The sequence below is a fragment of the Macrobrachium nipponense genome, chromosome 25 (genome assembly GCF_015104395.2).
Source record: "Macrobrachium nipponense isolate FS-2020 chromosome 25, ASM1510439v2, whole genome shotgun sequence".
Lineage (NCBI taxonomy): Eukaryota > Metazoa > Arthropoda > Malacostraca > Decapoda > Palaemonidae > Macrobrachium > Macrobrachium nipponense.
Window position 1 is genome coordinate 64,049,636 of NC_087214.1, and position 14,142 is coordinate 64,063,777.

Here is a 14,142-nt window from a genome sequence, read left to right on the forward strand (position 1 = left end):
CCTGGCGCGTGATTGGTCGGAGAGTTGCCACACGCCGCCTATACGGCGGGTGACGTTCGTGAATAGGGGAGTGGTTCATTCAGTGTCGCTTTACGTTCCTTGCGTAGCAGACGGTTCCCCTTGAGAGGTGCCCCTGCTCCTCCTCCCTCACCTCCGCCGTTCGTTGTTTTGATCCTGGCTAAGCCGACGACGACTAAGACGAGCCTGTCCTTGATTGATAAGTGTGACATAGAAGGATATATAGTTTTTTCAAAAAATGAATATGGACAACAGGAGCGGAGGCATCCTGGGGCTAGTCAGACCATCCTACGGCGCTTCAGACCCCGGGATGAATGTTCCACGTGAGGAATTATACATAAGGCCCCTAAAGTAGTGGTTTTGGTTCTCGTTTCCCCCTCCCGTTGTTGACAATTACTACGTGTGCGTAGTTTCCTCGCCCCTCCCCCAACCCCCTCTGCGTAGTCTATAGTAGTTTCCCTAGTTGCTTATGTCATCTTTACCTTGTATAGTTTTGTTCCCCCCATGTTGACAATTTACGTGTGCGTAGTTTCCTCCCCCTCCCCCCACCTTCCTTTACGAAGTGTGTGTAGTAATTTCCCCAATTGGTAGATTTTGTGCCCAGTTTGGTCTTATTTTGGTCATATTTATGTCAAGAACATGTCAGTCATAGTACCTTCATTCTCTTAAAGATGTCTGTGGATCTCCAACCTGTGGTCCTACCAATATAGGGGTAGCCTAATTTCCCGAGTGACAAGACCTCTACCAGGAGGAAGAGACCTTAATTTTCGGGGGGTCGTGGGAGCGAAAAACAGATACGGGTTAATTATATGAATTAATATGGGTATTTCTACATAAGCATTCCGCACGGACTGCAAGGAACATAACCGCGGATACGACATCCACTAGGCGTAGATCTAGGGAGGGTACTTATCCGTGGCGACCTAGACTATGGCAGTGGCGGGTTTTCTATGCAGTTTTACCTACTGAACAAGAATTTTAAGTAATATTTATTCGGACGACTGTAATTAACCCCCAGGGGCCAGTGCTAAACACGGCTAAATACATTGGATGCCCCAATCCCAAGTGGATATCGTATCCGCGGTTACGTTCCTTGTAGTCTGTGCGGACAGCTTCTGTAGAAATACCCCATAGGGATTGGGGCGTCCAATGTATTTCGCCGTGTTTAATACTGGCCCCTGGGGGTTAATTACAGTCGTCCGAATAAATATTACTTTAAATTCTTGTTCAGTAGGTAAAACTGCATAGAAAAACCGCAACTGCCATAGTCTAGGCTGCCGCGGATAAGTACCCTAGATCTACCTCAATATGTACATGAATATGTAAAAAGTTCGAGGTGTAGGCCAAGCAGCAATAAAATGCAAAGTATTAGAGTTGTAATTCACATTGTAGTAACTAAGATAACGGCTTACGCTAAGGTAATCTGAGGCCTAGACCTGTCATAAAACATTAAGAGCAAAGCCGTTGCAAAGCCAGTTAAGGCGTTGCATCCTAACCTTTATCTTTGCAATCGTAGGCCAGCACACACAACAAGCAGCAGGTGTTACATAACTGGTAATAGGTGAAGTGGCCAAGCGGCGACATAGTGGCCACCTCTTCAAAAAATTACTTGAATTTGCTGCCTTGAGCATCAGCCAAGTGTTGTCGCATCATGGCAAGCACAATATGACCTCTACTCTTGAAGTAAGTTTTCTCTTAAATTAGAAGTAATGGCATAATTAAAGTGCTTTATCGGTTAGTGGCAGTGTTCCAGGAGAGGTGGCGACATACCAGTGTTCCAGGAGAGGTGGCCACTATGTCGCCTCTCGGTCATTTACCGTAGGCCAAGGAATGGAGTCCCATGCCTAGGCTTTCATCTAAACTCAGTCGGTCGTCCTAACCATGCCTGACTGGTAGACTTTTCCTTTAGGGATCTTTAATCCTTTAAATCATGATCCTAATGTATCGTAGCTCTTATGGAAAGATGTATACTAAGATTGACAAACACTTGTCTGATGAACATCTGTTGCAAGTGGGCTGCATGACTAAAACATAATCCAAAATTAAAGTAAGGCATTCTAAATGCAAATATAACTTGAAATGTGATATGTCTTTATTTATTTATAAGCAGTCTATTTTCCCCATGTATACTGAAAAAAAAAAAAGCCTGTACAATATCCTAACCATCATTAAACAGTTTTAACCTTCTTTTAGTAAAATATAGTAGGGTAAATGACCAAGCGGTGACAGAGAGGCCACCGATCCCTAATGCAGCCACCTTCCCGAAAAAGTAGTTTAATTCACTACCATGAGCACATGTCAAGAGTTGTGGCCTATCCAGGCAGCACATCAAGACCTCTACGCTCGCGTTTCGAGAGAGGTGGCCACGGTGTCGCCGTTCAGTCATTTACCCTACTGCATTACTTCCCAAAAGGCTATTGTAGGCTACAGTTATAGACTATATATTCAAATTAGTAGTTTTTAATTGTACTTTACTGTAAATGTCAGCTAACCTTAGGCATGGCCCAAGGATTTTTTTTTTTTTTTTTTTTTTGCCTTGGTAGCAGAATAGCTTAGCCTATTTTACTTAGTAGCAGAATAGCTTTGCTTATTAATGTTTTCTGGGCCTGTATTCAGAAAGTAACACTGTCTAGGCTGAAGAATATTATCTGGAATAGGTATGGGCTTTGTTAATTTCGGTATCAAAATATTGGCCGGTGCTACGCGATTCAGATGTCAGGATACACGCTAAATATTTGGCACTTGGGTAACTTAAGACCCCAAACATTGCAAATTAAAGAATAAAGACATGAATGGGGTTTTGGGTGGGTTATAACCTGCCGAGTGTTTTATCAAGTGACAACAACCGGCTTCTAGGGAGAGAGTGCAGCAGCACAACCTTATCTGTAGGCATTCGGGTAACTGAGGACCCCTAACCTAGCAAAGTAAAGAAACACATGAATGGGATTTTGGGCGGGTTATGGCCTGCCGACTGGATTTTAAAGTGACAACGACGGGCTTCTAGACAGAGTGCAGCAGCACAACCTGTTCTGTAGGTTTTCAAGAGAGGACTGATGCAATGGACCCGAGATGGGTTAATGTGCTCTCCTGCACTTGTACCTCTGTGAATACCATTAGATTCTTTCTTTACATCCTACCTTACAACAGACATTTGTCTCTCAGTCATTGAAGGGCATTGATTCACGTTAGCAGCTGCTGTATTGAGGTATACTGTCGTAGATATTTTGTCTAACATGAATATTAAGGAGGCCATCAGATTCCAGTTAATAGTTTTAAGTCTCCAAATTAACCCTCGGGGTGGAATTTGGATATGGTGCGCAAGTATTTACGCATGCCCCCATTTGAGCCCTTGAGCTCATATGACCTCCCTTATGGATTTTGACAGTGAAGACAGTTTCTCTTAACCTCATCTCGACCCCTTTTCAGGGTCAAGAGTGATTTTGTCTCGTCCTCTGCTTTAATCTTTTGTGATCCCCATTTTGTCCAGTTTGGGAAGAAACTTCCCTATATTCAGTCAGAGCGCTCTCAATGGGGAAATTTAGCAGAATGCCAACCACCTTTTTTGTGGCCTTGGGTAATGAATTACTTTATCAAAGGATGGTATGTCTTGTTTTTCCAAGGCTCTGGTCAGAGAAGATCACACAAGTCTAGACTCGACACACTTACCATCAGCGTATAGTAAATTCCATGATGTGCGAGTGGTGGTGACCTTTTTATTTTTTTTTTTATTTTGCCGGTGTGGCCTGGTGAAGGCATAACTGTACATATTTGCCTTGCACTGTCTGCAAGATGTGGAAATCCAATATGAATTGTGCAGAGCTCTTTTGCTCCTTATTATGGCAGGGGAACTCCTCTCCTGAACAATTATGATAGCTGTACTGTAACATTTCCTATTTAGTTAGCAAATTGTTGAATTTTTGGGGATTATGAAAGTACCCATGTTGTATTAGGCGAGAGCCCTCATTCTTTTACCATTATATTGCTCTGGTAGCCTAGGCACAAGGCCATGTGTCCCACTTGCATTGGAGTGTGAGTGTTGTCCCCAGCAGGGAACCTTCAGCATTGTCCGGAGGTCTTGCAACCTAATGAATTAGTCCTCGCTTGGCAGCAGTACTACCAGCAGATGGGTGCTAAACATATTTAAGTAGCATCTTGTTCCTGGTGGAATTTTATGGTTTTCTTTGGGTTGTTAAATGTCCTTGCACCTTTCTCACCGCCTTAGTTCAGTGCGGCAATAAGCCATCATAATATGGAGGCAAGATTAATTTCAAAGAGATATTTTTAATAAAATTTAATTTTTTATATCTCCCCACTCATGTAGGCAGAAGGAATAATTGAATCGCAAACTATGAATGTTCAATCCATCTGGAAGGGATGTGTGAATCGATGATTCAAAGTAAATCAACCTTTTTTTTTTTTTTTTTTTTTTTTTTTTTCCCGTCCTCCTGTTTAATACGGCACTACAGCTGTCATAATAGAGAGGGAAGTATTTGAAAAATAAATGTCATTATGAAAATTTTGTTTTAGCCAAATGGTCACATGTTAACAGAATCTCCTTCAGGGAAATGTGCCAGTCAGCAATGTAGTTGTTGTTACATTATCAGTGGTGTCTGTGAACACCCAAAATCCCTCTGTGGATGATGACAGGTTCACTTTATTTTCCATTCCATCACTGACTGACTGTGTGGGTGGCGATGCTCAAGTGCTTTTGTTGTGCCCTGTTCCGGGCCCTGCGTTGCTATCTTGAAAGGACTAGGCACCTTAGACCAGACTGCTGCAGACTTTTTGTTAGCACAGGCCATGCAAAGAAAGAGGTGTCTAAGAATACTATCTCTTTTTGGATACGGGAGGCTATCAGACAGGCATACTTGACTCTTGATGATTAGACCACCACGTCTGTGCAGGCTAGAGCGCATGAATGTTAGGGGTATTGTTCCCTCTCTGGTTTTCAAAAAGAACTTTGCTGTACATAGAGTGCTGGGTGCTGGTACTTGGTTACACCAGTCCACTTTCACCTCCTCCTATCTTAAGGATGTTGCCCACAGATCTGCGGACATGGTTTCCCTGGGTCCTGTGGTGGCTGCCCTACAGGTTGTGTAACTCATGGTTGACCTTAACAGGGCACCTTTGTATCTTACCTAAGATGAATGTGTGGATGAGAGAATGGTGAGTTGGCTGGTCTTCTTTCTCTTGTGCCTTTCCTTCTTCCTTCGGGCGGTTTAAGGAATAGAACATCACTCGCTGGACTGGTCTGATACAGGTGAGTAAGGTAGTCGTACTGATAGTGTGGTAGTGTACTATACAAATATCTTACCCGCTATTTGGTAGCATATGCTCCACTCCTTGGGAGGGGTTGGGAGTAATACAAACCCTGGTGTCCTTTTTTGTTATTGGACGGTCAAAGTTTCTCTTGGGTTCTCTATACAATGGTTATCCCATATATCATTGTACGTCACTCAGGGTCTAAGTGGTTAGATATCAATTTATCTAGCTTCTCAATGGGCTTCAGTCCCTCTCCAAAAACCATTCCTTTTGAGAGCTGGACTGGTGGGTAGTCCCCCAGCCAGTCCAGGATGTCTTATACCTCTCTCCAAGTATGAGTCTTATCCTATTGTTAAGACCGAAGGTTTGTTTGCGTATGAACAAATGACAAATTTTCTAGGACAATTTGTATTTTTCACAGCTGCAAACCTGAGGTCTTAACATTATACTGGCCGCCTCTAGCCGCCCCTCTGTATGTTGAGACATCCTGAGTTGGGAAGACTGATGCGTGATAATAGGTGAATGGTCTTCGACCATCCTTCACCTGATCTACGAGTGCGTTACCAGATATCACAAGATTAATTGCTTTCATCTGTTTTTTAACCAGATCCAACTAGGCGCTAGAAATTATCCTATTGTTAAGACCTAAGGTTTTTAGCTATGAAAAATACAAATTGTCTTAGAAAATGTGTCATATTTGGTATAGCCTGGGAATGACTACTTTGAACTCTGTTGGTTCTAAATGACTAAGTTTGATGTTATGGTGGTACTAAATGACTTTTAAGTTTGATGTTAAAGAATCTTGTCAGTAGGTATATTTAGTAGATTACTGTTTGCAATTTTAGTTGTTACCCAAATGCAGTTAAATGCCCTATATATTATAGGGGTATTGTCTGGCACACTTGTTTTCAAAAGATTATCTGAACTTACTTTGTATGTTGGTTTTAAAGACTACATGCTCTACCCTCATGTCATGTACTGAACATGACTGTGTTGATATGTCTTGTTTTTATATTTTTTCTAGCCATTCAGTGTATCAAGTTATGTAATTCAAACTGTCCAAGGGTCAATTTTACCTGAATTCAAACAATTTTCATGTACTAAAATTGGAGTTTTATTTCAGTAACATCTAGTCCTGGAATGTCACAACTCTCTCCATACCTGAACTTTGATCCTGCTTATCTACAAACTAGTCAACCAGAGTTTATATCCTTAGAGGGAGCGTCACAGAAACGAGGAAGATTTGAATTAGCATTTTCACAAATAGGAGGTAAAGTTTAATTGTTCTGTGTTTACTATGTGGCTATGTTTTTGACATTGATATAAAATTTAATTAAACTGGTGGTTAGCAACTTGCAGATTACCTTCTTGTCGTGGCACCTAAATGGTCAAGGTGTTTTAGTCACAGAACATGACTTAAATTTTTTTATCACTTTGCACACACGTGTATGTTGATATGCACTAAACCGTCTGTGAACCATTTTCTTGATAAAATGGCCTTTGGTATCTAAATTGAGATTGCTTGAAGCTGATCTGGGAAGTTTCAAGCATCTCGGAGAAAAAATGTATGACGAGTTATGATGATGCTAGTTATTGTATGCTGTACATTTACTCTGCTCCATGATATATTAATGGAGATTTCATTTTGGATGGTAAGTTTGCCACACTTGCAAGGCTGTTGCAAAGAAATTCAATGTACGTAGTATTTGATAACAGGAAAAGCCGTGTAGGGGGTTAGTCCCATCAGTGCACCTCATGCGGCATGGCATGTAGGCATTGTTTACTTTAGAGGTTATACAGTAGTAGATTTCTTGTTAATGCTGTTTGTGTGTTAGATTTTACATGAGAGAGGATTTGAAAATTTATTTTCTCCATTCTTGCCATAACTATTGCCAAGTCTAGGTCTTCATCTATGTCTTTTTATCTTAATGTTTTGGGCCTTCAAACTGGTCTTCGTCGTGCTTTTTCCATATCTACATATCACAAGTGATCATCTTCAAAGAAGAAATATTTGTGCGTAATCGGTGCCTAAAGATTAAGTTTTAGGTATTACATGTCTTAAAGATTATTAAGATGGTTGAAATGTAGACACTGCAAAGTAAAGTTTAAAGTCTACCATGTATTTATTGATGGAGTTTTCATTGCAGAAATATATTTGTGTGTCATTATTGAAATTTGCCTTGTTTTCCTTGGAAAACATTGGTAGGTTCAATAAAGTAAAATGTATTTTTTTCCAGGTATGTGTTTAATTGGAGCTAGTTTAGGCGGGACTCAAGGATTATATAGAGGTATTCAGGAAACGGCAGCTGCTGGACACACTGGGAAGATTAGACGTACACAGTAAGTCAAAATCATCCTCCTGTTCACATTTCATGGGCTTCGGACCCGACTTCTTTTTCTAACGTTCTTTAGTACTACTTTAAATCTTGTAACCGAGTAAACTGAATTTGCGATAAGACAGGAAAATGTTGGCGTTGTATGTCTGTCTGCGCTTCCAGTCTGCTCTCAGATCTTAAAAACTGTTGAGGCTAGAGGGCTGCAGATTTGTATGTTGATCATCCACTCTACAATCATCAAGCATACCAAATTGCATCCCTCTAGCCTCAGTAGTTTTTATTTTATATAAGGTTATATTTACCCATAATCGCACTTCTGTTACCGCTATTGGTACTACAACACAGGCCACCACTACTGTGGCTAAGAGTTTCATGGGCTGTGATCAATACAAATATGCATTCACAAACAAGTTAGCTTAATTGTACATTGGCAACAGGTTATTTTTGTCAAAAACTAGCTGCCACTTAAGTTGATTTTTTCCATTTTTCAAGGTACCATGCAATGAATGGTCCTTAGTTCAAGGATTTTTAAATTTTTTTTTTTTATTATTATTAACTGGAACCTGAATTCTTCCCATGTCTATTTTAATATAGTTAATGTTGTTATTAAATTGATTTTGCATCTCTTGAAGCTTGAAAGGTAGTTGTTAACTATTCGTGTTTAGTACTAGAGGCAAAAATATCATATATGTATAGAGAGAACTTTGGAGAAGTTGTATTGCAGTCTTTGATCATGGGTAGTAAGGAAATTGCCTAGGAAATCACAGGTTATGTTGTAGGTTTCAAAGCAGAGATTATGTAACTGGTTGATTTTCTGTTAGGCAAACTGGATTCTGTGCATTTGTAGTTGACATACAATCTGAAATTTTTCATCTGCCATAGAACTTGAAGTGCTTTCTATAAATGTGAAATTAGTTTTAGTACAGTATGTTTTGATACTGTGTTTACAGTGAGTGGTAACATACTTGATAACTTTCTGGTACATGTAACTAGCCATTATTTAGTATTTACTATGAAAATTCAAAAGCTGTTAGTGGTTTCAGAATCTATCTTTGCCAGACATATTGTAATTTTGTTTTTAGTGTATAACAATTTTGTGGCTGGGGTGTCAGTATGTTCTTAGACATGAATAATGCCTTTGACTACTGTACTTTGTTAATTTGTTTTAAGGCACTGATAAAAGTTAAATAGGGTGAGTAACTGTGACAAATGAATTGGGCACCCACCTCATAAACTTCAAAGCAACCCCATGATGTTGCTAAGGGCTAATACTGTACATGCACAACAAGTTGTTTGGTAGTTGAATATTTTGTCATTTTTAAAACATTACCTTTAATACTTATTAATTTTTGAATAAGTTAAAAATTGTGAATGAGAATTTTTTAAACATTATTAATGTACATTTCATTACTGTATGTTATTTTATATTCATAATTTGCTTTTGTCATTAGGCACTTAGATTGATTTTTGTTTGAATGGCATTTTAAAAATTTTTGCTGACCACAGTAAATGCATAGATAGATGGAAGTTCTCTTAATTTTCTCTTTAATTTTTAGTAAATTTTAGCAAAGAATTGCATTAACAGTAAAAAATGCATTGTGTCGAAATAACTTCTGTTGATATTGTAAAATTTTTGTTTGTTTTATTTTCCAGTTTCATGCTGGCTTGACATTGTTCTTGTAAATTCTTAACCAAGTAAGTCTTTTTGCTTATGTTACAGATTAATTAATTACATAATGAAACGAGGCTCTGCATCTGCTAATATGCTGGGAGTTGTTGCCTTCATGTACTCTGGATTAGGATGTTTGCTTTACTATGCCCGGGGAAGCCACGAAGATGAGCTCAACACAATTGGCGCTGGGACACTGACAGGCCTGCTCTACAAGTCAACGGCTGGTCTAAGGAAGTGTGCCGTTGGTGGTGTGATTGGCCTTGCATTGTCAGCTGCCTTTGTGGCATTTTCATCAAGAGATAAATTGAAGGAGCAGTATGGGTCTAGATATAATTACTAGTACTGTATGTTGGAACATTAACTTCAGTTTTGGAAATTTTCCCTTCATACGGAATTAATAAAATGGCCAAGTTAGGTCTTTCTAACTTTCAATGTTTAGGAAACTATATATAAAAATGTTAATATTGTTTTGTTTATATCGATATATAGTGTAAGTTATTGGCAGTTTAGATGATTATCATGCTTCTAAAGTTACTTTACAACATGTTCTTAGTAAAGATTAAATGTTTTGAATTGATAGAGGAAATATGGAGTGATGTATCGTAAGTCTTGAAAGATTTAAAATCTACCCAGTTAGTTCATTCTTTCCGAGATACAGTATTTATTCCCAAGATTGAAGATTTTAAAAATGCTATTATTTTGCAGAATGGTTGTCGGTGAAATCCTAAAGAGCAACAAGTTTTATCCTTGTTTGCAGTACACTACACATCTAGACGTAGTTGCTCTTTATGGATAAGTTAACGGTGCTTTTCTTGGATTCCCAATAGCTATTCTATTCTTTTTAGAAAATTCCAGTTTTATTTGAGAGGGAAGGGAAGAGCATTCTATTCCCATCTTTATTTTCAAGGACAGTATCTCAAATAAAAAAAAAAAAGGATTAGTTGTACAAACACGAATTAATAAAAGTATATTTTATTAAGTTGACGTACATACGTTGTAAATATCGTAGCCAGGATTTTGTATAAATGGATAAAGTAAAAAAAAAAATAGTAAATTGTATAAGATTTTGATTTCACCTTTTGCATTATTCCAGAAATGCAGTTTGATGGTTGCGTTTATAAAAAATGACGTAGGGTAGAGGAGGTTTTGTAGCTGTATATTATAATTATGGATTTAGTTTGTTGAAAAAATATGGTTTTTTATTGAATAAATTATGGGAATTGGGCATTTTATTTAGTGCTGTCTGGGTATCTTCATACACTGTATTTTGATATCCCATTGAGTTGCTCATGCTAAAGTAAATTGTACTAAACCATTTACTTTTATTTCCAGTTTCTGAATGTGCTGCTGCTATGACAATCTCTGGCATGGAGGTGGCTTGATTTTTAGAATTCAGAAAAATTTGGCAGAGTTCCATTAGTTCAGATTAGTAGTGCTTTGTTTCCTGGTGGAGGGGCTTTCTTGAACTGAGTATTGTTTACCAAAAAGTATTGATGTTAGTATTACTATGACTACATGTAGTGAACTCTTAATTTAGAAGATCTGATGTGCTTTTAATGATTTGGGGTACTATTCTATTAATGAACGCAGGGAAGTAGAATTAATTACCAGTTGGGCTGTGACTACACAGGCTTTGCCCTAAGCAAAGTAGTTTTCTTTTTATGCTCCACTACTACCCAGAGGTGTAGTTAACCCTCCACAAGTTTGTAGCCTAAAGCTGGTGAGGGAGCAGTATGCTTCATATGTATAAGTAAAGTAAGTATCAGTTTTTGGGATTAGAGGTTTAGTGACAAGTGTTTTAGTCAACACACCAGGCGGTGTTTAAACTAAATTTAACATGAAGACATATGGAGCAAAAACTGAATACGCTAACAATGTTAGTTTTTTGTATATTTTGTTTCACATTTTGTAAAAGGGTTAAGTGAATTTTGGCTGGTGTGCTGGAAAGTAATCATTTAAAACACTGAAGCAGCTTGAAGAATTATGGTAATGAAAAATTTGGACAATTTTAAATTTTAGTAATGTTTCTGCTCTGACACTATACATAGGGAAAATTAGGATACAATAAGAGTAATATTTTATGTAATTACACTAGAAATTATAGTAAAACATTTTGTTGGTAAATGAATTCTGGTAAACTGAAGTTTTGAAAACTTGCAATTAGTCATAATTGTCAACAGTGACATCCTCTTCAATGTTGCTTGGGGAAGTTTCAACATCATCATCCATTAGATCTCTGAAAAGTAGGTTATTGGATAATTTAGTCTGTAAATGTGGATGAAACTTCAAAACCTTTTTATTTTGCAATGTAACAAGAACAGCATGCAATGAAATGCAGTACCGTTAAAATCCCACTCTTGAAAAGTGACCAATACAGTGGGCCCTCGCTTAGTCACGGATTCAGTTAATCGCAGGTTTTTCCTTGGATCACTTCTCAGTCTAGTATATCACTGGTATGAATCCGTAGGTTAAGCCTCGTCCGGTTCCAATAACCAACAAATGCATGAACAGATTCACATTATGATACTAACTGACAAAGTTAATAAAACCATTCTCACCTTATATATTATTGGCATATCTTCATAATATATAGCCTATTCATTGATATCAACTAGTAGTTGAGCAGCCAGCAGAAATGTAAACATTGAGTTACGCTTAACAGCACCTTTGTCATTCTTAACCTTTTAGAAATGTTAAATTAGTAGTAGTGTAATAACAGCAGTAATAACATTTAGGAAAACATTAATTTTCAATTTGAACTTCATTATTGTTTTGGTATAACATAATCAACTTCTCTGAACACTGCAGTCATACAAACGATAATTGTCATAGATTATTGTATTGTTGTTTGCGATCGGCAACTTAGCGTAAACTTAATAAAATCATTTTTACCTTATATATTATTGTCATATATTCATAATAAAAGGCATATCTTATATAATATTGGCATATCTTCATAATAAAAAGCCTCTTCAAGGAATAATTCCTTGGGGAATGCATTTTTCAAAAGACAAAAATACACTACATGTTTACAGCATGCAATGATTACTTTATTTTGGTGTGATTACATTAATATTACAGTATGGTACTCTAAGCCGTACAGTAACTTTTTTTTTTTATCATAAAAGTACACTGTATATTCATTCACGAAAAAAATATGTATGACCAAACATAGTCTCGTTCGTGCATACTATCTTTTCACGTGTTAGTAGTTAATCTTCAAACTACCGATGTATTTTTACGTAAGTATCCTCTAAATTCTGTCATAAATCACTTTACTTACTTTTTTTGTGGCGCCCAAGTACTACGTATATATCCCGGAAAATTAACAAAATCGCGAATTTTATCAGAGCTAGATTCACTAATTAATGTTTTCTTCTTCTTTTCATAACTAAATGCATTTTTAGGATACACACATTTACAAATTTCCAAATACTATGAATGTTTTTTTTTTTGAAATATGAATTATGACTTATTATGTACAAAGTTAAATATTTAAAAATAATAATCATCCCATTAATAAATTAGTTTCTTTTAGCAACTAAATTATTTTCCAAAATAATTCTTTGTTCCGACACGGCATACAAACCTTCAGTCCTTTTACAATAGGAAGGTACTAGCGGCAGCTGGATAGGTCGTAAGCTTTCGAACAAGGGGTTCGGTAGTTAACTGCTTGTCCGACAGGCGCGCGCGCGCGACTGGGAGGTAAACAACAAATCACTTTTGCTTTCGGCCTGCTGGCGTGTGGACGTGTATCATCGCTCTGCCCGCTTCATCGTCGTTGCTTTCGCATGGTTGTGTTTTTCTTTTTCTATTTATCTAGTGAAACTGAATTGTAAGTACAATCATTTCATATTTATTTCCATTGAATTCAATTGTGAATTAAAGGATCTTGGTTTCTCCACGCCCTCCGATTACCCGAGTGCCGGGACTGAAGGCGTAAGTGCGGGAATTCATTTTCCCAGAAATGATCCTCGTATTGTGTATGCTCGGTGCCGCCGGTCGGGAGAACGCTCGCTCCGAGCGTATATTTTGGTTGGAAATGTGTAGATGAAAATCGTAAGTAAGTGCTCTTTTCATTTATATTTTTTTTTTGACCTGTATGCTCGTTGCCGAGCGAATGCGCTCGGCACGAAAACTTATTCTGTATGGAAGTGGAATCGCAAGTACAGTATTCTTTTTCATTTTCATATATTTATTTTGAGTTGTAGCATAAACTCATTTTGGATCAGTTTCCGATCTTACCCAGAAAATTGATCCTTTCCCCTTTGTATTTGAATGAAGTGAAATCGCAAGTGCAGTTCTTTTTCATTTTCATATTTTATTGAGATTGCATTGTTTACTTGGATCAATGTTTCCGCTATTTCCCGGGAATTGATCCTTCCCCTTTTTATTTGTATGAAGTGAAATCGCAAGCGCAGTATTCTTTTTCATTTTCATATATATTTTGATTGCATCAATTCATTATGGATCAAGGTTTCCATTCATAATCGGGAATGGATCCTTTTTACCCTTGCGCTCAGTACCGAGGGGCGGCCAAATGCGCTCGATCCAAGCCCTTATTCATTGTGAAGTGAATCGTAATGCAAGATTCTTTTTCATTTTATTCCTTTTATTATTGATTGCATCAATATTTATTTGGTTCAAGTTCCGCTCAGTCAGGGAATTGATCCTTATGCCCTTGCATTCGGGCGGCCGAGGGCACGATTGCTCTCGGGCTCTTATTATTATTGTTGGGTACATGGGTGCTGTGCGGGTGGGGTGGGGAACGGAGAACCCCCCCCCCCCCCTCACCGCTCACTCCCACCGATGGCCCTTCCCCTTGGGGGGGGGGGGGGGAGGTTATCTGCGTTC

General features: G+C 38.1%; 2 protein-coding genes across 6 annotated transcripts in view; one reads left to right on the plus strand and one right to left on the minus strand.

Moving 5' to 3' along the window:
• The first annotated feature begins 83 nt into the window (after window positions 1-83).
• On the plus strand, window positions 84-10,342 carry LOC135199466 (mitochondrial import inner membrane translocase subunit Tim23-like). Its single transcript, XM_064227553.1, has 4 exons — window positions 84-341; window positions 6,404-6,550; window positions 7,518-7,620; window positions 9,337-10,342. The coding sequence occupies exons 1-4, from the start codon at window positions 257-259 to the stop codon at window positions 9,626-9,628; spliced, it is 627 nt and encodes a 208-aa protein (XP_064083623.1). The 5' UTR covers window positions 84-256; the 3' UTR covers window positions 9,629-10,342.
• Window positions 10,343-11,353: 1,011 nt separating this feature from the next.
• LOC135199465 (INO80 complex subunit E-like) overlaps window positions 11,354-14,142 on the minus strand; it is a 103,114-nt gene continuing 100,325 nt past the window's right edge. For all 5 annotated transcript variants that reach the window (XM_064227548.1, XM_064227550.1, XM_064227552.1 and 2 more), the window contains one exon: window positions 11,354-11,524. In XM_064227548.1, coding sequence (XP_064083618.1) covers window positions 11,449-11,524 — 76 coding nt within the window. In that variant the 3' untranslated portion in view covers window positions 11,354-11,448. The remainder of the gene's footprint in view (window positions 11,525-14,142) is intronic.